Raw genomic sequence first — 25,994 nt, forward strand, 5'->3', positions numbered from 1 at the left:
ACGCGGTGCTGATTAGAGTGTACACTGGGCTGATTAGAATGTACGCGGTGCTGATTAGAGTGTACACGGTGCTGATTAGAGTGTACACGGTGCTGATTAGAGTGTACACGGTGCTGATTAGAATGTACACGGTGCTGATTAGAGTGTACACGGTGCTGAATAGAATGTACACGATACTGATTAGAGCGTACACGGTGCGGAATAGAATGTACACGGTGCTGATTAGAATGTACACGGTGCAGAATAGAATGTACACGGTGCTGAATAGAATGTACACGGTGCTGATTAGAGTGTACACAGTGCTGATTAGAATGTACACTGGGCTGATTAGAATGTACACGGTGCTGAATAGAATGTACACAGTGCTGATTAGAATGTACACGCTGCTGATTAGAGTGTACACGGTGCTGATTAGAGTGTACACGGTGCTGATTAGAGTGTACACGGTGCTGATTAGAATGTACACGGTGCTGATTAGAGTGTACACGGTGCTGAATAGAATGTGCACAGTGCTGAATAGAATGTACATGCTGCTGATTAGAGTGTACACGGTGCTGATTAGAGTGTACATGGTGCTGATTAGAATGTACACGGTGCTGATTAGAATGTACACTGGGCTGATTAGAATGTACACGGTGCTGATTAGAATGTACACTGGGCTGATTAGAATGTACACGGTGCTGATTAGAATGTACACTGTGCTGATTAGAATGTACACGGTGCTGATTAGAGTGTATACGGTGCTGATTAGAATGTACACGGTGCTGATTAGAATGTACACGGTGCTGAATAGAATGTACACGGTGCTGATTAGAATGTACACTGTGCTGATTAGAATGTACACGGTGCTGATTAGAATGTACACGGTGCTGATTAGAATGTACCCTGGGCTGATTAGAATGTACACGGTGCTGATTAGAATGTACACGGTGCTGATTAGAATGTACACGGTGCTGAATAGAATGTACACGGTGCTGATTAGAATGTACACGGTGCTGAATAGAATGTACACGGTGCTGATTAGAATGTACACGGTGCTGAATAGAATGTACACAGTGCTGATTAGAATGTACACTGGGCTGATTAGAATGTACACGGTGCTGATTAGAATGTACACAGTGCTGATTTGAGTGTACACGGTGCTGAATAGAATGTACACGGTGCTGATTAGAATGTACACGGTGCTGATTAGAATGTACACTGGGCTGATTAGAATGTACACGGTGCTGAATAGAATGTACACAGTGCTGATTGGAGTGTACACGGTGCTGAATAGAATGTACACGGTGCTGATTAGAATGTACACGGTGCTGATTAGAATGTACACGGTGCTGATTAGAATGTACACGGTGCTGAATAGAATGTACACAGTGCTGATTAGAATGTACACTGGGCTGATTAGAATGTACACGGTGCTGAATAGAATGTACACAGTGCTGATTAGAGTGCACACGGTACTGATTAGAGTGTACACGGTGCTGATTAGAGTGTACACGGTGCTGATTAGAATGTACACGGTGCTGATTAGAGTGTACACGGTGCTGATTAGAATGTACACGGTGCTGATTAGAGTGTACACGGTGCTGATTAGAATGTACACGGTGCTGATTAGAGTGTACACGGTGCTGATTAGAATGTACACGGTGCTGATTAGAGTGTACACGGTGCTGATTAGAATGTACACGGTGCTGATTAGAGTGTACACGGTGCTGATTAGAATGTACACTGGGCTGATTAGAATGTACACGGTACTGATTAGAGTGTACACGGTGCTGATTAGAATGTACACGGTGCTGATTAGAGTGTACACGGTGCTGATTAGAATGTACACGGTGCTGATTAGAGTGTACACGGTGCTGATTAGAATGTACACGGTGCTGAATAGAATGTACACAGTGCTGATTAGAATGTACACTGGGCTGATTAGAATGTACACGGTACTGATTAGAGTGTACACGGTGCTGATTAGAGTGTACACGGTGCTGATTAGAGTGTACACGGTGCTGATTAGAATGTACACGGTGCTGATTAGAATGTACACAGTGCTGATTAGAGTGTATACGGTGCTGATTAGAATGTACACTGGGCTGATTAGAATGTACACGGTGCTGAATAGAATGTACACAGTGCTGATTAGAATGTACACTGGGCTGATTAGAATGTACACGGTACTGATTAGAGTGTACACGGTGCTGATTAGAGTGTACACGGTGCTGATTAGAATGTACACGGTGCTGATTAGAATGTACACGGTGCTGATTAGAGTGTATACGGTGCTGATTAGAATGTACACTGGGCTGATTAGAATGTACACGGTGCTGAATAGAATGTACACAGTGCTGATTAGAATGTACACTGGGCTGATTAGAATGTACACGGTGCTGATTAGAATGTACACTGGGCTGATTAGAATGTACACGGTGCTGATTAGAATGTACACGGTGCTGATTAGAATGTACACGGTGCTGATTAGAATGTACACTGGGCTGATTAGAATGTACACTGGGCTGATTAGAATGTACACTGGGCTGATTAGAATGTACACGGTGCTGAATAGAATGTACACGGTGCTGATTAGAATGTACACGGTGCTGATTAGAATGTACACGGTGCTGATTAGAGTGTACACGGTGCTGATTAGAATGTACACTGGGCTTATTAGAATGTACACGGAGCTGAATAGAATGTACACGGTGCTGATTAGAATGTACACGGTGCTGAATAGAATGTACACGGTGCTGATTAGAGTGTACACGGTGCTGATTAGAATGTACACTGGGCTGATTAGAATGTGCACTGGGCTGATTAGAGTGTACACGGTGCTGATTAGAGTGTACACGGTGCTGATTAGAGTGTGCACAGTGCTGATTAGAGTGTACACGATGCTGATTAGAGTGTACACGGTGCTGAATAGAATGTACACGGTGCTGATTAGAGTGTACACGGTGCTGAATAGAATGTACACGGTGCTGATTAGAGTGTACACGGTGCTGAATAGAATGTACACGGTGCTGATTAGAGTGTACATGGTGCTGAATAGAATGTACACTGGGCTGATTAGAGTGTACACGGTGCTGAATAGAATGTACACGGTGCTGATTAGAGTGTACACGGTGCTGAATAGAATGTACACGGTGCTGATTAGAGTGTACACGGTGCTGAATAGAATGTACACGGTGCTGATTAGAGTGTACACGGTGCTGAATAGAATATACACGGTGCTGATTAGAGTGTACACGGTGCTGATTAGAGTGTGCACGGTGCTGAATAGAATGTACACGGTGCTGATTGGAATGTACACGGTGCTGAATAGAATGTACACGGTGCTGATTAGAGTGTACACGGTGCTAATTAGAATGTACACTGGGCTGATTAGAGTGTACACGGTGCTGATTAGAGTGTACACAGTGCTGATTAGAGTGTGCACAGTGCTGATTAGAGTGTACACTGGGCTGATTAGAGTGTACACGGTGCTGAATAGAATGTACCCGGTGCTGATTAGAGTGTACACGGTGCTGAATAGAATGTACACGGTGCTGATTAGAGTGTACACGGTGCTGAATAGAATATACACGGTGCTGATTAGAATGTACACGGTGCTGATTAGAGTGTACACGGTGCTGAATAGAATGTACACTGGGCTGATTAGAGTGTACACGGTGCTGAATAGAATGTACACGGTGCTGATTATAGTGTACACGGTGCTGAATAGAATGTACACGGTGCTGATTAGAGCGTACACGGTGCAGAATAGAATGTACACTGGGCTGATTAGAGTGTACACGGTGCTGATTAGAATGTACACGGTGCTGATTAGAATGTATACGGTGCTGATTAGAATGTACACGGTGCTGAATAGAATGTACACGGTGCTGATTAGAGTGTACACGGTGCCGAATAGAATGTACACTGGGCTGATTAGAGTGTACACGGTGCTGATTAGAGTGTACACGGTGCTGAATAGAATGTACACGGTGCTGATTAGAGTGTACACGGTGCTGAATAGAATGTACACGGTGCTGATTAGAATGTACACTGGGCTGATTAGAGTGTACATGGTGCTGATTGGAATGTACACAGTGCTGATTAGAATGTACACGGTGCTGATTAGAATGTACACGGTGCTGAATAGAGTGTACACGGTGCTGATTAGAATGTACACTGGGCTGATTAGAATGTACACGGTGCTGATTGGAGTGTACACGGTGCTGATTAGAATGTACACTGGGCTGATTAGAATGTACACGGTGCTGATTGGAGTGTACACGGTGCTAATTAGAGTGTACACTGGGCTGATTAGAATGCACACAGTGCTGATTAGTATGTACACGGTGCTGATTAGAATGTACACAGTGCTGATTAGAGTGTACACAGTGCTGATTAGAGTGTACACGGTGCTGATTAGAGTGTGCACGGTGCTGATTAGAGTGTACATGGTGCTGATTAGAGTGTACACGGTGCTGAATAGAATGTACACGGTGCTGATTAGAATGTACACTGGGCTGATTAGAATGTACACGGTGCTGATTAGAGTGTGCACAGTGCTGATTAGAGTGTACACTGGGCTGATTAGAATGTACACGGCTGATTAGAATGTACACGGTGCTGATTAGAGTGTACACCGTGCTAATTAGAGTGTACACTGGGCTGATTAGAATGTACACGGTGCTGATTAGAATGTACACTGGGCTGATTAGAATGTACACGGTGCTGAATAGAATGTACACGGTGCTGAATAGAATGTACACGGTGCTGATTAGAATGTACACTGGGCTGATTAGAATGTACACGGTGCTGATTAGAGTGTGCACAGTGCTGATTAGAGTGTACACGGTGCTGATTAGAATGTACACGGTGCTGATTAGAGTGTACACGGTGCTGATTAGAATGTACACGGTGCTGAATAGAATGTACACAGTGCTGATTAGAATGTACACTGGGCTGATTAGAATGTACACGGTACTGATTAGAGTGTACACGGTGCTGATTAGAGTGTACACGGTGCTGATTAGAGTGTACACGGTGCTGATTAGAATGTACACGGTGCTGATTAGAATGTACACAGTGCTGATTAGAGTGTATACGGTGCTGATTAGAATGTACACTGGGCTGATTAGAATGTACACGGTGCTGAATAGAATGTACACAGTGCTGATTAGAATGTACACTGGGCTGATTAGAATGTACACGGTACTGATTAGAGTGTACACGGTGCTGATTAGAGTGTACACGGTGCTGATTAGAATGTACACGGTGCTGATTAGAATGTACACGGTGCTGATTAGAGTGTATACGGTGCTGATTAGAATGTACACTGGGCTGATTAGAATGTACACGGTGCTGAATAGAATGTACACAGTGCTGATTAGAATGTACACTGGGCTGATTAGAATGTACACGGTGCTGATTAGAATGTACACTGGGCTGATTAGAATGTACACGGTGCTGATTAGAATGTACACGGTGCTGATTAGAATGTACACGGTGCTGATTAGAATGTACACTGGGCTGATTAGAATGTACACTGGGCTGATTAGAATGTACACTGGGCTGATTAGAATGTACACGGTGCTGAATAGAATGTACACGGTGCTGATTAGAATGTACACGGTGCTGATTAGAATGTACACGGTGCTGATTAGAGTGTACACGGTGCTGATTAGAATGTACACTGGGCTTATTAGAATGTACACGGAGCTGAATAGAATGTACACGGTGCTGATTAGAATGTACACGGTGCTGAATAGAATGTACACGGTGCTGATTAGAGTGTACACGGTGCTGATTAGAATGTACACTGGGCTGATTAGAATGTGCACTGGGCTGATTAGAGTGTACACGGTGCTGATTAGAGTGTACACGGTGCTGATTAGAGTGTGCACAGTGCTGATTAGAGTGTACACGATGCTGATTAGAGTGTACACGGTGCTGAATAGAATGTACACGGTGCTGATTAGAGTGTACACGGTGCTGAATAGAATGTACACGGTGCTGATTAGAGTGTACACGGTGCTGAATAGAATGTACACGGTGCTGATTAGAGTGTACATGGTGCTGAATAGAATGTACACTGGGCTGATTAGAGTGTACACGGTGCTGAATAGAATGTACACGGTGCTGATTAGAGTGTACACGGTGCTGAATAGAATGTACACGGTGCTGATTAGAGTGTACACGGTGCTGAATAGAATGTACACGGTGCTGATTAGAGTGTACACGGTGCTGAATAGAATATACACGGTGCTGATTAGAGTGTACACGGTGCTGATTAGAGTGTGCACGGTGCTGAATAGAATGTACACGGTGCTGATTGGAATGTACACGGTGCTGAATAGAATGTACACGGTGCTGATTAGAGTGTACACGGTGCTAATTAGAATGTACACTGGGCTGATTAGAGTGTACACGGTGCTGATTAGAGTGTACACAGTGCTGATTAGAGTGTGCACAGTGCTGATTAGAGTGTACACTGGGCTGATTAGAGTGTACACGGTGCTGAATAGAATGTACCCGGTGCTGATTAGAGTGTACACGGTGCTGAATAGAATGTACACGGTGCTGATTAGAGTGTACACGGTGCTGAATAGAATATACACGGTGCTGATTAGAATGTACACGGTGCTGATTAGAGTGTACACGGTGCTGAATAGAATGTACACTGGGCTGATTAGAGTGTACACGGTGCTGAATAGAATGTACACGGTGCTGATTATAGTGTACACGGTGCTGAATAGAATGTACACGGTGCTGATTAGAGCGTACACGGTGCAGAATAGAATGTACACTGGGCTGATTAGAGTGTACACGGTGCTGATTAGAATGTACACGGTGCTGATTAGAATGTATACGGTGCTGATTAGAATGTACACGGTGCTGAATAGAATGTACACGGTGCTGATTAGAGTGTACACGGTGCCGAATAGAATGTACACTGGGCTGATTAGAGTGTACACGGTGCTGATTAGAGTGTACACGGTGCTGAATAGAATGTACACGGTGCTGATTAGAGTGTACACGGTGCTGAATAGAATGTACACGGTGCTGATTAGAATGTACACTGGGCTGATTAGAGTGTACATGGTGCTGATTGGAATGTACACAGTGCTGATTAGAATGTACACGGTGCTGATTAGAATGTACACGGTGCTGAATAGAATGTACACGGTGCTGATTAGAATGTACACTGGGCTGATTAGAATGTACACGGTGCTGATTGGAGTGTACACGGTGCTAATTAGAGTGTACACTGGGCTGATTAGAATGCACACAGTGCTGATTAGTATGTACACGGTGCTGATTAGAATGTACACAGTGCTGATTAGAGTGTACACAGTGCTGATTAGAGTGTACACGGTGCTGATTAGAGTGTGCACGGTGCTGATTAGAGTGTACATGGTGCTGATTAGAGTGTACACGGTGCTGAATAGAATGTACACGGTGCTGATTAGAATGTACACTGGGCTGATTAGAATGTACACGGTGCTGATTAGAGTGTGCACAGTGCTGATTAGAGTGTACACTGGGCTGATTAGAATGTACACGGCTGATTAGAATGTACACGGTGCTGATTAGAGTGTACACCGTGCTAATTAGAGTGTACACTGGGCTGATTAGAATGTACACGGTGCTGATTAGAATGTACACTGGGCTGATTAGAATGTACACGGTGCTGAATAGAATGTACACGGTGCTGATTAGAATGTACACTGGGCTGATTAGAATGTACACGGTGCTGATTAGAGTGTGCACAGTGCTGATTAGAGTGTCCACTGGGCTGATTAGAATGTACACGGCTGATTAGAATGTACACGGTGCTGATTAGAGTGTACACCGTGCTAATTAGAGTGTACACTGGGCTGATTAGAATGTACACGGTGCTGATTAGAATGTACACTGGGCTGATTAGAATGTACACAGTGCTGAATAGAATGTACACGGTGCTGAATAGAATGTACACTGGGCTGATTAGAATGTACACAGTGCTGAATAGAATGTACACGGTGCTGAATAGAATGTACACAGTGCTGATTAGAATGTACACTGGGCTGATTAGAATGTACACAGTGCTGAATAGAATGTACACGGTGCTGAATAGAATGTACACGGTGCTGAATAGAATGTACACGGTGCTGAATAGAATGTACACGGTGCTGATTAGAATGTACACTGGGCTGATTAGAATGTACACGGTGCTGATTAGAGTGTGCACAGTGCTGATTAGAGTGTACACTGGGCTGATTAGAATGTACACGGCTGATTAGAATGTACACGGTGCTGATTAGAGTGTACACCGTGCTAATTAGAGTGTACACTGGGCTGATTAGAATGTACACGGTGCTGATTAGAATGTACACTGGGCTGATTAGAATGTACACGGTGCTGAATAGAATGTACACGGTGCTGATTAGAATGTACACTGGGCTGATTAGAATGTACACGGTGCTGATTAGAGTGTGCACAGTGCTGATTAGAGTGTCCACTGGGCTGATTAGAATGTACACGGCTGATTAGAATGTACACGGTGCTGATTAGAGTGTACACCGTGCTAATTAGAGTGTACACTGGGCTGATTAGAATGTACACGGTGCTGATTAGAATGTACACTGGGCTGATTAGAATGTACACAGTGCTGAATAGAATGTACACGGTGCTGAATAGAATGTACACGGTGCTGAATAGAATGTACACTGGGCTGATTAGAATGTACACAGTGCTGAATAGAATGTACACGGTGCTGAATAGAATGTACACAGTGCTGATTAGAATGTACACGGTGCTGAATAGAATGTACACGGTGCTGAATAGAATGTACACGGTGCTGAATAGAATGTACACTGGGCTGATTAGAATGTACACAGTGCTGAATAGAATGTACACGGTGCTGAATAGAATGTACACAGTGCTGATTAGAATGTACACGGTGCTGAATAGAATGTACACTGGGCTGATTAGAATGTACACAGTGCTGAATAGAATGTACACGGTGCTGAATAGAATGTACACAGTGCTGAATAGAATGTACACGGTGCTGAATAGAATGTACACTGGGCTGATTAGAATGTACACAGTGCTGAATAGAATGTACACGGTGCTGAATAGAATGTACACAGTGCTGAATAGAATGTACACGGTGCTGAATAGAATGTACACTGGGCTGATTAGAATGTACACAGTGCTGAATAGAATGTACACGGTGCTGAATAGAATGTACACAGTGCTGATTAGAATGTACACGGTGCTGAATAGAATGTACACGGTGCTGAATAGAATGTACACGGTGCTGAATAGAATGTACACTGGGCTGATTAGAATGTACACAGTGCTGAATAGAATGTACACGGTGCTGAATAGAATGTACACGGTGCTGAATAGAATGTACACGGTGCTGAATAGAATGTACACGGTGCTGAATAGAATGTACACTGGGCTGATTAGAATGTACACAGTGCTGAATAGAATGTACACGGTGCTGAATAGAATGTACACTGGGCTGATTAGAATGTACACAGTGCTGAATAGAATGTACACGGTGCTGAATAGAATGTACACGGTGCTGAATAGAATGTACACTGGGCTGATTAGAATGTACACAGTGCTGAATAGAATGTACACGGTGCTGAATAGAATGTACACGGTGCTGAATAGAATGTACACTGGGCTGATTAGAATGTACACAGTGCTGAATAGAATGTACACGGTGCTGAATAGAATGTACACGGTGCTGAATAGAATGTACACTGGGCTGATTAGAATGTACACAGTGCTGAATAGAATGTACACGGTGCTGAATAGAATGTACACGGTGCTGAATAGAATGTACACGGTGCTGAATAGAATGTACACGGTGCTGAATAGAATGTACACTGGGCTGATTAGAATGTACACAGTGCTGAATAGAATGTACACGGTGCTGATTAGAATGTACACTGGGCTGATTAGAATGTACACAGTGCTGAATAGAATGTACACGGTGCTGAATAGAATGTACACGGTGCTGAATAGAATGTACACGGTGCTGATTAGAATGTATACAGTGCTGATTAGAATGTATACTGGGCTGAAAAGAATGTACACGGTGCTGATTGGAATGTACACTGTGCTGATTAGAATGTACACGGTGCTGATTAGAATGTACACTGTGCTGATTCGAATGTACCCGGTGCTGATTCGAGTGTACACGGTGCTGATTAGAGTGTACACTGGGCTGATTAGAATGATGTGGAGAGTTTCACTGAGTGTCGAGTTTCACTGGCTGTCTTGTCTGGAGACAATACACACCTTTTTAGCCTGTCTTGATGCTCTCTCCACTCACGTTGTTTTGTTTCTTAAAGACTTGATGAGTTGTAAGTATTCGCATTCCAGCCATTATTCATGTAAATTGAGTTTGTGTCTTTATATGCTCTGTTTGTGAACAGAATTCCCACTCACCTGAAGAAGGGGCTTGGAGCTCCGAAAGCTTGTGTGGCTTTTGCTACCAAATAAACATGTTGGACTTTAACCTGGTGTTGTTAAACTTCTTACTGATTAGAATGTACACGGTGCTGATTAGAATGTACACGGTGCTGATTAGAGTGTGCACGGTGCTGATTAGAGTGTGCACGGTGCTGATTAGAATGTACACTGGGTTGAATAGAATGTACATGGTGCTGATTAGGATGTACACGGTGCTGATTAGAGTGTGCACGGTGCTGATTAGCTGTGCACGGTGCTGATTAGAATGTACACGGTGCTGATTAGAATGTACACTGGGCTGATTAGAATGTACACGGTGCTGATTAGAATGTACACGGTGCTGATTAGAATGTACACGGTGCTGATTAGAGTGTACACGGTGCTGATTAGAGTGTACACTGGTCTGATTAGCCCAGTGAAGTGGGTTAGAACAAGCCCGGTTCACTAATCATGCTGCTGTCACCCTGACACAAGCCTGTGATTCATTTCACTGGAATTACTTTCCTGTTTGAATCCTCTAAGTCTCACCCTCGTTCCGGAGAGTGTGCTGACTCGCTCAGCCAGATCCTATGACAAGCAGCAGATATTTTGGAAATTCCCTGATTGGCCGGTCTGCTGATATAAAGTGCTGTTCTTGCCCTGAGTTGTTTTAAAGAGTTCGCTGTCCCTCTGAAGGAAGGGATTCAGTCCGTCTGCGGGAGAAATGTACGGATTGTTATTGGGGAGAGATAGTCAGCTTGGCATGCCAACCCTGTTGGCATTGTTGACCCTCCTGCTGCCCGTGCCTGGTAAGTGCCAACTCTCCTTCTCACCCTCCCGCCCCTTTGTTTTATGGATTTTATACTTTAATTATTACTTTCTGTTTGTCCAGCTCGATCTCCCCCCCTCCCCCCCCCGCCAATCCCACATTGGCAATGCCCAACGTACGGAGCTGAATTCACCCGACTGCCACATAGAACCCCGACAGCGCAGAAGGAGGCCATTCGGCCCATCGAGTCTGCACTGACCAGAATCCCACCCAGCCCCTATCCCCGCAACCCTAATTATTTACCCTACTCACCCCTTTGACATTAAGGGGCAATTTCGCACGGCCAATCCACCCAACCCACACGTCTTTCGGACTGTGGGAGGAAACCGGAGCGCCCGGAGGAAACCCACGCAGACACGGGGAGAACGTGCAGACTCCACTCAGACAGTGACCCCAAGCCAGGAATCGAACCCGGGTCCCTGGCACTGTGAGGCAGCAGTGCTAACCACTGTGCCACATCTGGCCAGTCTCGGGGGCAGGGGCACTTTCGGGGGGGTGGGGACGAGATGTAGGCTCTGCATTTTCATAGCACCTCTCCCAGGCACAGAACACTGTCAGCAATTTTGGGCCCCGTACCTAAGGAAGGATGTGCTGGCCTTTCTGGGAGTCCAAAGGAGGTTCGCACGAAAGATCCCTGGAATGAAGAGCTTGTCGTTTGAGAAACGGTTGAGGACTCTGGGTCTGTACTCGGAGTTTAGAAGGATGAGGGGGGGATCTTATTGAAACTTACAGGATACTGAGAGGCCTGGATAGAGTGGGTGTGGAGAGGATGTTTCCACGAGTGGGAGAGACTAGAACTCAAGGGCACAGCCTCAGAGTGAAGGGACGCTCCTTTAAAATAGAGATGAGGAGGAATTTCTTCAGCCAGAGGGTGGTGAATCTGTGGAACTCTTTGCCGCAGAAGGCTGTGGAGGCCGGGTCATTGAGTGTCTTTAAGACAGAGATAGATAGGTTCTTGATCGATAAGGGGATCAGGGGTTATGGGGAGAAGGCAGGAGAATGGGGATGAGAAAAATATCAGCCATGATTGAATGGTGGAGCGCACTCGATGGGCCGAGTGGCCTCATTCTGCTCCTATATCTTATGGCCTTATGGGACAGCCGGCGGACACACTTCACGGCCAGTGACGTGGCCGTTTCCTTCTCAACCGGGGGCCGCCGTTGCAACGCCATCGATCGGCACACAACAAGATCCCACAACACAATGATGGCAGGTCGGGCATGTGTTGAGGGGGGAGTGTCAGGGAGAGAAGGTTGTGTGTGTGAGGGGGGGGGGGGGAGGGAGGGGGTTGTTGCTGAAGGGGTGGAGGTTGGTATTGGTCGATGTAAAGTGCATAAAAAGGTAGGAGGAGACGATTAAGCCCCTCAAGCCTGCTTCACCATTTGATAGGATCTTGGCTGATGTCATTGTGGCTTGAATTCCGTTTTCCTCCCCCCTCCCCTCAATCCCCCAGAAACCTTGTCTCGACTGTCAATCAAAAACCAGCCTAACCCCGCCTTTGGAATATCCAGTGACCTAGTCTCTTGGGGGGAAATTCCAAACACTCAGACGGAAGGAATTCCTCTTCATCTCCGTCTCCAGTGGGAGACCCCCTTATTTTTAAACCGATTCATCCCCCCACCACCCACCCCTATTTCTAGATTCCTACTCGACCTTTCCCTTACCCCCACCGCCCCCCCTCCCGCCCCCCATCCCCTTCTTCCCCGGAACAAACCTGGTGAATCTCCAGGGTTCTGGAAGGTCAAATTTGATTATCTCGGGTGTAAGGGGCAGCACGGCGGCACAGTGGTTATCACCGCTGCCTCACAGCGCCAGGGACCCGGGTTCGATTCCCGGCTTGGGGTCACTGTCTGTGCGGAGTCTGCACGTTCTCCCCCCGTGTCTGCGTGGGTTTCCTCCGGGTGCTCCGGTTTCCTCCCACAGTCCAAAGTTGTGTGGGTTCGGTGGATTGGCCGTGCTAAATCGTCCCTTAGTGTCAGGGGGACGAGCTGGGGTAAATGCATGGGGTTATGGAGATAGGGCCTGGGTGGCATTGTGCTCGGTGCAGACTCGATGGGCCGAATGGCCTCTTTCTGCACTGTAGGCATTCTATGATCCTTTGATTCTAAATATAACTCTTCCAAATAAGGAATTAGAACAATAATACTCTCGGTGTGTTCCGAACAACACCCTGTAAAGCTGTCCCAAGCTTTGCCTCCTCTGAGCCTTGCAATGAAGGCTCACATTCCATTTAACTGGCAAATTACTGACTCTAACTGAGTGGAATTGATTTATTATTGTCACATGTATTGGGATACAGTGAAAAGTATTGTTTCTTGCACGCTATACAGACAAAGCATACCGTTCATAGAGAACATAGGGGAGAAGGATTTGATTTATTATTGTCACATGTATTGGGATACAGTGAAAAGTATTGTTTCTTGCGCGCTATACAGACAAAGCATACCGTTCATAGAGTACATAGGGGAGAAGGATTTGATTTATTATTGTCACATGTATTGGGATACAGTGAAAAGTATTGTTTCTTGCGCGCTATACAGACAAAGCATACCGTTCATAGAGTACATAGGGGAGAAGGATTTGATTTATTATTGTCACATGTATTGGGATACAGTGAAAAGTATTGTTTCCTGTGCGCGAAACAGACAAAGCATACCGTTCATAGGGAAGGAAATGAGAGAGTGCAGAATGTAGTGTTACAGTCATAGCTAGGGTGTAGAGAAAGATCAGCTGAATGCAGTGGTTCCCAAACTTTTTTCACTGGGCCGCCCTTTTGGAATAAAAATTTGCTCGCGCCACACGGAGTTTTTTATTGATAAGAAATACATTCAAAAACACAAAGAAACAACTCCTGGCAGTGCTTGATTCATAACATAGAACACAACTGCTTTATAATATGATCCTGGGACATCCAGAAAGTATAAAACAATCCTTGTTCAAACCATGTTTAAATGTTTCTTTGATTGTCCTTGAATCTTCCCGGCACACTGTCCATCCTCTCTCGCCGCACCAGTGTGGCGCGCCGCACCCTTTGGGAACCACTGACGGATGGAGTTTAATGCGGAGAAGTGTGAGGTAATTCACTTTGGTAGGAATAACAGATGTGTTGAGTATAGGGCTAACGGGAGGACTTTGAATAGTGTGGAGGAGCAGAGGGATCTAGGTGTATGTGTGCATAGATCCCTGAAAGTTGGGAATCAAGTAGTTAAGGTTGTTAAGAAGGCATATGGTGTCTTGGCGTTTATTGGTAGGGGGATTGAATTTAGGAGTCGTAGCGTTATGTTGCAACTGTACACAACTCTGGTGCGGCCGCACTTGGAGTACTGTGTGCAGTTCTGGTCCCCACATTACAGGAAGGATGTGGAGGCTTTGGAGAGGGTGCAGAGGAGGTTTACCAGGATGTTGCCTGGTATGGAGGGGAGATCCTATGAGGAGAGGCTGAGGGATTTGGGATTGTTTTCGCTGGAAAGGCGGCGGCTAAGAGGGGATCTTATTGAAACATATAAGATGATTAGAGGTTTAGATAGGGTGGATAGTGATAGCCTTTTTCCTCTGATGGAGAAATCCAGCACGAGGGGGCATGGCTTTAAATTGAGGGGGGGTAGTTATAGAACCGATGTCAGGGGTAGGTTCTTTACCCAGAGGGTGGTGAGGGATTGGAATGCCCTGCCAGCATCAGTAGTAAATGCGCCTAGTTTGGGGGCGTTTAAGAGATCCGTAGATAGGTTCATGGACGAAAAGAAATTGGTTTAGGTTGGAGGGTCACAGTTTTTTTTTTAACTGGTCGGTGCAACATCGTGGGCCGAAGGGCCTGTTCTGCGCTGTAATGTTCTATGTTCTATGTTCTATGTTCTATGTTCTAATGCAAGGTAGGTGCATTCAACACGACATTCTGCACTCTCTCCTTTCCTTCTCTATGAACGGTATGCTTTGTCTGCACAGCGCGCAAGAAACAATACTTTTCACTGTATCCCAATACATGTGACAATAATAAATCAAATCCTTCTCCCCTATGTACTCTATGAACGGTATGCTTTGTCTGTATAACGTGCAAGAAACAATACTTCTCACTGTATCCCAGTACATGTGACAATAATAAATCAAATCAAAAGTCTGACGGCAGCAGGGAAGAAGCTGTTCTTGAGTCAGTTGGTACGTGATCTCAGACTTTTCCATCTTTTTCCCCGACGGAAGAAGGTGGAAGAATACCTTTGTCTTTCAAGATAATAATGTTTGGTCCCAGATGATTAATTAGATGAATACATTGCAACTCTCTCCAGCTGCGATGCTGGGAATTAAACTAATTTCTCAATCGCATCTATCCAGCTCACCGGTTATTAGTCCAGTAATTGACGCTTGGAAATTTTCAGACACGGTACACAAAGCAATCGACGTTACGGAGGAGGAACAGTGGGGAAGGTTGTTCAGCCGGCATTCCCCTCCACGCGATCCAAATTTTGGGACTAGTCTTGTGGAAAGGCTCCAGTCACATTGAACACATTTCCGCCTCATCTTTCTGCCAAAATATCACAGCCTTTACATCTGCTCAGAACATCAGACAATCCAAACTGTATCGTGTTTCAGTATTCGCCGTTCCAGTTTAACGTTAAAGTTTATTTATTAGTGACACAAGTGAGCTTACATTAACACTGCAATGAAGTTACTGTGAAAATCCCCCAGTCGCCACACTCCGGCGCCTGTTCGGGTAACACTGAGGGAGAATTTATCATGGCCAATCCACCTAACCCACACATCTTTGGACACTAAGGGGCAATTTAGTATGGCCAATCCATCTAACCCACAGATCTTTGGACACTAAGGGGCAATTTAGCATGGCCAATCCATCTAACCCACAGATCTTTGGACACTAAGGGGCAATTTATCATGGCCAATCCATCTAACCCACACATCTTTGGACACTAAGGGGCAATTTAGCATGGCCAATCCATCTAACCCACACATCTTTGGACACTAAGGGGCAATTTAGCATGGCCAATCCATCTAATCTACACATCCTTGGACACTAAGGAGCAATTTAGCATGGCCAATCCCCCTAACCTGTGCATCTTTGGACACTAAGGGGCAATTTACCATGGCCAATCCACCTAACCCACACATTTTTGGACACTAAGGGGCAATTTAGCACGGCCAATCCACCTAACCTGCACATCTTTGGACACTAAGGGGCAATTTACCATGGCCAATCCACCTAACCCACACATCTTTGGACACTAAGGGGCAATTTAGTATGGCCAATCCATCTAACCCACAGATCTTTGGACACTAAGGGGCAATTTAGCATGGCCAATCCATCTAACCCACAGATCTTTGGACACTAAGGGGCAATTTATCATGGCCAATCCATCTAACCCACACATCTTTGGACACTAAGGGGCAATCTAGCATGGCCAATCCATCTAACCCACACATCTTTGGACACTAAGGGGCAATTTAGCATGGCCAATCCATCTAATCTACACATCCTTGGACACTAAGGAGCAATTTAGCATGGCCAATCCCCCTAACCTGTGCATCTTTGGACACTAAGGGGCAATTTACCATGGCCAATCCACCTAACTCACACATTTTTGGACACTAAGGGGCAATTTAGCACGGCCAATCCACCTAACCTGCACATCTTTGGACACTAAGGGGCAATTTACCATGGCCAATCCACCTAACCCACACATTTTTGGACACTAAGGGGCAATTTAGCACGGCCAATCCACCTAACCTGTGCATCTTTGGACATTAAGGGGCAATTTAGCACGGCCAATCCACCTAACCTGTGCATCTTTGGACACTAAGGGGCAATTTAGCATGGCCAATCCACCTAACCCACACATTTTTGGACACTAAGGGGCAATTTAGCACGGCCAATCCACCTAACCTGCACATCTTTGGACACTAAGGGGCAATTTACCATGGCCAATCCACCTAACCCACACATTTTTGGACACTAAGGGGCAATTTAGCACGGCCAATCCACCTAACCCACACATTTTTGGACACTAAGGGGCAATTTACCATGACCAATCCACCTAACCCGCATGTCTTTGGGCTCGTAATTCGGAGACCCTGGGTGCCTTTGTGCATCAGTCGCTGAGAGTAAGCGTGCAGGTACAGCAGGCAGTAAAGAAGGCAAATGGTATGTTGGCCTCCAGAGGGAGAGGATTTGAGAATAGGGATAGGGATGCTTTGCTGCAATTGTATAGGGCGTTGGTGAGGCCACACCTGGAGTATTGTGTGCGGTTTTGGTGTCCTTGTCTGAGGAAGGATGTCCTTGCTGTAGAGGGAGCGCGGCGAGGGTTTACCAGGCTGATTCCTGGGATGGCAGGTCTGTCGCATGAGGAGAGACTAAATCGGTTAGGATTATATTCACTGGAGTTTAGAAGAATGAGAGGGGGTCTCATAGAAACTTATAAAATTCTCACAGGATTAGACAGGGTAGATTCAGAAAGAATGTTCCCGATGGTGGGGGGAGAGTCCAGAACGAGGGGTCACAGTTTGAGGATAAGGGGTAAACCTTTTAGGACTGAGGTGAGGAGAAATTTCTTCACCCAGAGGGTGGTGAATGTGTGGAATTCACTCCCACAGGAAGTAACTGAGGCCAAAACGTTGTGTGATTTCAAGAAGGAATTAGATATCGCTCTTGGGGCTAAAGGGATCAAGGGATATCGAGGGAATCAGGATATTGAATTCGATGATTAGTCATGATCAAAATAAATGGCAGAGCAGGCGCGAAGGGCCGAATGGCCTCCTCCTGTTTCTATGTTATGCTCTGGGAACCCGGGTTCGAATCCCACCACAGCAGATGGTGAAATCTCAATCCAATAAAAATCTGGAATTAAAAGTCTAATGATGACCATGTGAGGGCGACACAGTGGCGCAGTGGTTAGCACTGCTGCTTCACAGCGCCAGGGTCCCGGGTTCGATTCCCGGCTTGGGGTCACTGTCTGTGTGAAGTTTGCACATTCTCCCCGTGTCTGCGTGGGTTTCCTCCGGGTGCCCCGGTTTCCTCCCACAGTCTGAAAGACGTGCTGGTTAGGGTGCATTGGCCATGCTAAATTCTTCCTCAGTGTTACCCGAACAGGCGCCGGCGTGTGGCGACTAGGGGATTTTCACAGTAACTTCATTGCAGTGTTAATGTGAGCCGACTTGTGACACTAATAAATAAACTTTTGAGAAAAAGATTTGTCAATTGTGGTAAAAACCCATCTGGGTTCACGAAGGTGTCCCTTTAGCAGTGGGTCTGGGTGGGGGAGTCGGTGCAGATGCAATGGGCTGAATGGCCTCCTTCTGCACTGTCGGGATTCTTTTACACGATTCTTCCTGGACTTTCCACCATCCCAGTGTTTTCACAGAATCCTACAGTGCAGAAAGAGTCCCTTCGGCCCATCGAATCTGCACCGAGGCATGAAATGCCCTGACCTGCCCACCTAATCCCACTCGCCCGCACTTGGCCCACAGCCCTGAATGTTACGACGTGCCAAGTACCCATCCGGGTACTTTTGAAAGGATGTGAGGCCTCCACCACCCTCCCAGGCAGCGCATTCCAGACCCTCACCACCCTCTGGGTAAAAATGTTTTTCCTCAAATCCTCCCTAAACCTCCCACCCCCTCACTTTTAACTTGTGTCCCCTCGTGACTGACCCTTCAACTAAGGGGAACGGCTGTTCCTTATCCACCCTGTCCATGCCCCTCATAATCTTGAACACCTCGATCAGGTCGCCCCTCAGTCTTCCCTGCTCCAGAGAAAACATGATGTGGAGATGCCGGCGTTGGACTGGGGTAAACACAGTAAGAAGTTTAACAACACCAGGTTAAAGTCCAACAGGTTTATTTACAGCTGGTGGCTTTTGCTACCAGAGAAAACAACCCAAGACTATCCAAACTCTCTCCATAATTTAAACGCTCCATCCCAGGCAGCATCCTGGTGAATCTCCTCTGCACCTCCCCCAGTGCAATCACATCCTTCCTATAATGTGGCGACCAGAACTGTACACAGTACTCCAGCTGTAGCCTCACCAAAGTTCTTTACAACTCCATCGCGACCTCTCTGTTTTTTGTAATCTATACCCCGGTTGATAAAGGTGGCACGGTGGTTGGCACAGCTGCCTCACAGCGCCAGGGACCTGAGTTCGATTCCCGGCTTGGGTCGCTGTCTGTGTAGACTTTGCACATTCTCCCTCCCATGTCTGCGTGGGTTTCCTCCGGGTGCTCCGGTTTCCTCCCACAGTTCACAGATGTGCGGGTTAGGTGGATTGGCCATGCATAATTACCCCTGAGTGTCCAAAGATGTGTAGGTTAGGTGGATTGGCCGTGCTAAATTGCCCCTTAGTGTCTAAAGATGTGCAGGTTAGGTGGATTGGCCATGCATAATTACCCCTTAGTGTCCAAAGATGGGTAGGTTAGGTGGATTGGCCGTGCTAAATTGCGTCTTAGTGTCTAAAGATGTGCAGGTTAGGTGGATTGGCCATGCATAATTACCCCTTAGTGTCCAAAGATGTGTAGGTTAGGTGGATTGGCCATGATAAATTGCCCCTTAGTGTCCAAAGATGTGCGTGTTAGGTGGATTGGCCATGCTAAATTGCCCCTTAGTGTCCAAAGATGTGTGGGTTAGTTGGATTGGCCATGCTAAATTGCCCTTTAGTGTCCAAAGATGTGCGGGTTAGATGGATTGGCCATGCTAAATTGCCCCTTAGTGTCCAAAGATGTGCGGGTTAGGGGGATTGGCCATGCTAAATTGCCCCTTAGTGTCAGGGGGACTAGCTCGGGCAGTGGTTCCCAAAGGGTGCGGCGCGCCACACTGGTGCGGTGAGAGAGGATGGCAAGTGTGGCGGGAAGATTGAAGGACAATCAAAGATTTAAACATGGATTAGATATTTTTCCAAAGTGATTGTTTTATACTTTCTGGATGTCCCAGAATCATATTATAAAGCAGTTGTGTTCTATGTTATGAATCAAGCGCTGCCAGGAGTTGTTTCTTTGTGTTTTTGAATGTATTTCTTATCAATAATAATTCGGTGTGGCGTGAGCAAATTTTTATTCCAAAAGGGCGGCCCAGTGAAAAAGGTTTGGGAAGCACTGAGCCCGGGTAAATGCAGGGGGGTTATGGGAATAGGGCCTGGGTGGGATTGTGGTTAGTGCAGACTCAATGGGCCGAATGGCCTCTTTCTGAACTGTCGGGATTCTAGGATTCTATCAGGTGAGTGAGCCGTGTGCCGTTTTCACCACCCTATTAACCTGCCTTTCTGCCTCCAGAGGACAAACACGCCAAGGTCCCTTTGTTCTTCGAACCTTCCCAGCGTCAGAGCTTTCATCGTCTACTTCCTTGTCTTGACTCAGCGTCTGATGATCTCCCGCTGCTCTTAACTGTTGGGAAAGGTCCCTAAAAATCCCGAGGAGGCAGGGAACAATCCCCCCGGAGTTAACGTCAACTGATTGGTTATGTTCCCTTCACAGGCTACTCGGGAAAGCCCGGACGTCCCTCGCCTTGTTGCCAAGGATACGAGAAAACAGATTTCAACCCAAAATTCTTCAATCACTTCAAGAAAAGTTATCAAACATCCGAAATCTGTGGCAGCCTGAGGGAAGCGGTCGTGTGAGTGTCTCCCAGATCTATCAGATTAGAGTGTCACATTACAATGTCCTCATATCCAGCCTCTCGCCCCCTCCCCCATTCCCTTCCCCCACTGCTGCCTTCAGCTAAAACAACATAGGGTTAGATACAGAGTAAAGCTCCCTCTACACTGTCCCCATCAAACACTCCCAGGACAGGTACAGCACGGGGTTAGATACAGAGTAAAGCTCCCTCTACACTGTCCCCCATCAAACACTCCCAGGACAGGTACAGCACGGGGTTAGATACAGAGTAAAGCTCCCTCTACACTGTCCCCATCAAACACTCCCAGGACAGGTACAGCACGGGGTTAGACACAGAGTAAAGCTCCCTCTCCACTGTCCCCCATCAAACACTCCCAGGACAGGTACAGCACGGGGTTAGATACAGAGTAAAGCTCCCTCTACACTGTCCCCCATCAAACACTCCCAGGACAGGTACAGCACGGGGTTAGATACAGAGTAAAGCTCCCTCTACACTGTCCCCATCAAACACTCCCAGGACAGGTACAGCACGGGGTTAGATACAGAGTAAAGCTCCCTCTACACTGTCCCCCATCAAACACTCCCAGGACAGGTACAGCACGGGGTGAGATACAAAGTAAAGCTCCCTCTACACTGTCCCCCATCAAACACTCCCAGGACAGGTACAGCACGGGGTGAGATACAAAGTAAAGCTCCCTCTACACTGTCCCCCATCAAACACTCCCAGGACAGGTACAGCACGGGGTTAGATACAGAGTAAAGCTCCCTCTACACTGACCCCCATCAAACACTCCCAGGACAGGTACAGCACGGGGTGAGATACAAAGTAAAGCTCCCTCTACACTGTCCCCCATCAAACACTCCCAGGACAGGTACAGCACGGGGTTAGATACAGAGTAAAGCTCCCTCTGCACTGTCTCCCATCAAACACTCCCAGGACAGTGGAAGGTGACCTTTTCCTGGGCTTTGACTGATCCTGACTCCAGCTGTTGGATTTGTCCACAGATTTAACTTGAAGGATGGGAGGAAGATGTGTGTGGACCCACAGAAAGCCTGGGCTAAGCTGCTAATGAAACGGATCGATCGAGGTATCCCCCTGTCTCAATTCTGTGAAGATTTTGGAGTTGGATTGAGAATGTGTGATCTTTTTTTGCTTGCAATTTGCAGCCCTTTCAAGCCACATTTCCATTGGTTCTGGTCTTCCCTCCATGTTGAAAATGGGGAGTTTGCGTCGTTGTGGCGCGTGGGATCGTAAGGATTGAGAGCTGGAGTAGGCCCACGAGCCTGTTCGCCAATCCATACGATCATGGCCGACCTGCTGCCATCCCGACGTCCCCAGTGACTGTCACCGATCGTGGTTGGTTTTTGTGGGAATATCTTACTTTTCCCGCAAAGTTCGTGTGAGGTGTGGGTCCGACGCCATGGCGATCGTGCCAACCGTATGGGCGACGGTCAGAGGGTTAATCGGAGAGTTAGGAGCAGCACGGGTGGCACAGTGGACCGCGAGAGCGATTCAGTGAGGACGATCTTACAGGCTCCTCACACGAGGCCTAAAGGGAGGGCCAGGGCCTAAGTGGAGGGCCCGGGGCCTAAGGGGAGGGGCCAGGGCCTAAGTGGAGGGCCTGGAGCCTACGTGGAGGGGCTGGGGCCTCAGAGAAGGACCCAGGGCCTCAGGGGAGAGGTCCGGGGTCTAAGGGGAGGGGCTGGGGATTAAGGGAAGGGGTCAGGGCCTAAGGGGAGGGTCCGGGGCCTCGGGGGAGGGCCGGGGCCTAAGGGAGAGGCGTGAATAAACCCCATCTGCTCCCCCTACTGGCGAGAATCCCACTTTGCCTCATTTTGCTTTCTAAGTGTCAGGAGATTTGAATTTTTGGATTTGAATCGAACCCGGGTCCCTGGCCCTGTGAGGCAGCAGTGTTAACCAGTGTGCCACCGTGCCGCCCACAGCTTATCCGATCCATCTCTGCAACTGAAATTCCTGGCCCCTGGAATCATTCTGGTGCAATGCCCCAATTGAGGCCGTACCAGGAACTGTTCACCAAATGGGTTAAGTGTTCCTCTCTCTTTCTCTCTCTAGTGTTCTAATGCTTTCTCATCTCTCTGACCCCGTCTCTCTCTCCCTCTCTCCCTCACCCCAAACAAACCCCATTAAAGCCACCACAAAGCCACAGCTGGGTGAGAAAGGCAGAGCCCCGACTTTCAAGGTGCCAGCGGGAACCGGACCAGTGAGGCTTGAGGGTGATGCCAACATGCGGAGATCGACAAGGGCACCGGGAACTCAACAAGACAGCACCCCAATGGCAGTGGTCATCGAGCCAACAACTCAGAGCCCCGGGACATCCACACGGCACCAGGGTAAAGTCCCGTCGGTTCAACAGCTAGACCGGTTAGGCCGAACATTGAATAGGGGGTCTGTGTGCCGTGGGTAGGCTGTTAGGGAGGGAGTTCCAGGATTTTGACCCAGCGACACTGAAGGAACGGCCGATATATTTACAAATCTGGGTGGTGAGTGACTTGGAGGTCAACTTCGAGGTGGTGTGCTCCCCATGTGTCTGCAGCTTTTGTCCATCTCGATGTTAGAGGTGGAGTTTCGCCCCCGCCACCCACTAATCACCGAATCATAGAATCCCGACAGTGCAGAAAGGGGCCATTCGGCCCATTGAGCCAGCAGCGACAACAATCCTACCCAAGCCCAACCCCGTAACCCCACATATTTACCCTACTAATCCCCCTGACACTAAGGGGCAATTTAGCATGGCCAATCCACCTAACCTGCACATCTTTGGACAGTAAGGGGCAATTTAGCATGGCCAATCCACCTAACCTGCACATCTTTGGACAGTAAGGGGCAATTTAGCATGGCCAATCTACCTAACCTACACATCTTTGGATACTAAGAGGCAATTTAACACCTCGGGCCGGCATGCCAGCAAAATTCCAACATACATTTCAAAATAGGTGTTTCCCTGACCGTATGTCCTTCCGAACACACTGTTTGGGAGCAGGAGTAGGCCATTCGGCCCACCTTGAGGCTGCTCCCCTATTCGATGTGATTGTGGTTGACCTGACTATGGCCTCAATCCCACAATTCCTTGATAACCTTTAATCCCCCCTCCTTGTTGGCGAAGAATCTATCCGGCCTGTCGCGCCCCCTGGGGAAACGAGTTCCACAGATTCAGTGGAAATTTGTATAAACATTACATTTAATATTTTAGATATTCAATATTAAATTTGCATATTTAAGTGTAAATAATAGAACTGTAAATTCTTGCGAGATACCTGATGGTGGTGAGTTGTGGGACGTCAGAACATGTCTTGTTTGTGGGATTGCGGGAAGACCAACTAACGTCGGTCTTTGGCTTCAAACTCTTTCTCATCTCAGGGAGAATTTTAACCTCTCCTCCCCCTTCTCCCCCCGTCCCCCCAACAAAACAGACAGCAGCAAAACCTCCACTAACACTGTCCAGGCTGAAGGCACGGGCTTCCCAACCTCCGAGGGACAAACCACCAGGAGCCCAACGATCGCCGAGGGAGATGCCAACAGGGTCAACCCAACAGGGGCACCCGGAACTGCGGCGCCCACTTCGATGGCAGCCGTACCGAGAGAGGCGACACACCCCCTCACAACGTTCCCAGGAGAGCAGGGTAAGGAAAGGTCTCACTCTGTGTATAGGCTTCGATTCCCTTGCTTGGAACGAGACTCTAGTGTTGCCTGTTGAGGGTCGTCCCTCATCAATGTAGTTCCTTATGGGGGGCCGGCACAGTGGCACAGTGGTTAGCACTCATGCCTCACAGCACCAGGGACCCGGGTTCGATTCCAGCTTGGGGTGATTGTCTGTGTGGAGTTTGCATGTTCTTCCTGTGTCTGCGTGGGTTTCCTCTGGGTTCTCCGGTTTTCTCTCACAGTCCGAAAGACGTGTAGGTTAGGTGGATTGGCCATGCGAAATTGCCCCTTAGTGTCCAAAGATGCGCAGGTTAGGTGGATTGGCCATGCTAAATTGCCCCTTAGTGTCCAAAGATGTGTAGGTTAGGTGGATTGGCCATGCTAAATTGCCCCTTAGTGTCCAAAGATGTGTAGGTTAGGTGGATTGGCCATGCTAAATTGCCCCTTAGTGTCCAAAGATGTGCAGGTTAGGTGGATTGGCCATGGTAAATTGCCCCTTAGTGTCAAAAGATGAGCGGGTTAGGTGGATTGGCCATGCTTAATTGCCCCTTAGTGTCCAAAGATGTGTAGGTTAGGTGGATTGGCCATGCTAAATTGCCCCCTAGTGTCCAAAGATGTGTAGGTTAGGTGGATTGGCCATGCTAAATTGCCCCTTGGTGTCCAAAGATGTGCGGGTTAGGTGGATTGGCCATGCTAAATTGCCCCTTAGTGTCCAAAGATGTGCGGGTTAGGTGGATTGGCCATGCTAAATTGCCCCTTAGTGTCCAAAGATGTGCGGGTTAGGTGGATTGGCCATGCTAAATTGCCCCTTAGTGTCCAAAGATGTGCGGGTTAGGTGGAATGGCCATGCTAAATTGCCCCTAATGTCTGGGGGATTAGAAGAGTGAATATGTGTGGTTATGGGGATAGGGCCTGGGTGGGATTGTTGTTGGTGCAGACTCGATGGGCTGAATGGCCTCCGTCTGCCCTGGAGGGTTTCTATGATTCTATGACACCGGGGGAGAACGTGCAGACTCCAGACAGACAGTGACCCCAAGCCGGGAATCGAACCCGGGTCCCTGGCGCGTTGAGGCGGCAGTGCTAACCCCTGTGCCACTGAGCCGCCCACGATGGAGGTTTGGTCGGTGCTGTCGAAGGGAGACCTTATAAGGAACAAACTTGTGCCTCGTGGATGGCGGACAGGCTTTGGGAGTCGGGGCGGGAGTGGTGGGGGGACGGCGGGGGTGGGGGGACATTAATCCCTTCAGGATTGACAGCCTCCCACTTGCGTGTTCTTATTTATTTATTTATTAGTGTCACAAGTAGGCTGACATTAACACTGCAATGAAGTTACTGTGAAAATCTCCCAGTCGCCACACTCCGGCGCCTGTTCGGGTAACACCGAGGGAGAATTTAGCCAATGCACCCTAACCAGCATGGTCTTTCGGACTGTGGGAGGAAACCGGAGCACCCGGATGAGACCCACGC

At 47.5% G+C, this 25,994-nt stretch overlaps 1 protein-coding gene across 1 annotated transcript in view; it reads left to right on the plus strand.

Moving 5' to 3' along the window:
- LOC144488753 (programmed cell death protein 10-like) overlaps positions 1-23,075 on the plus strand; it is a 65,387-nt gene extending 42,312 nt beyond the window's left edge. Inside the window, exons 7-9 of the mRNA XM_078206854.1 lie at positions 20,726-20,864; positions 21,872-21,954; positions 23,018-23,075. Coding sequence (XP_078062980.1) covers positions 20,726-20,864; positions 21,872-21,877 — 145 coding nt within the window. The 3' untranslated portion in view covers positions 21,878-21,954; positions 23,018-23,075. The remainder of the gene's footprint in view (positions 1-20,725; positions 20,865-21,871; positions 21,955-23,017) is intronic.
- The last annotated feature ends 2,919 nt before the right edge of the window (positions 23,076-25,994 follow it).

This window comes from Mustelus asterias, unplaced genomic scaffold (genome assembly GCF_964213995.1).
Source record: "Mustelus asterias unplaced genomic scaffold, sMusAst1.hap1.1 HAP1_SCAFFOLD_1841, whole genome shotgun sequence".
Taxonomy (NCBI): domain Eukaryota; kingdom Metazoa; phylum Chordata; class Chondrichthyes; order Carcharhiniformes; family Triakidae; genus Mustelus; species Mustelus asterias.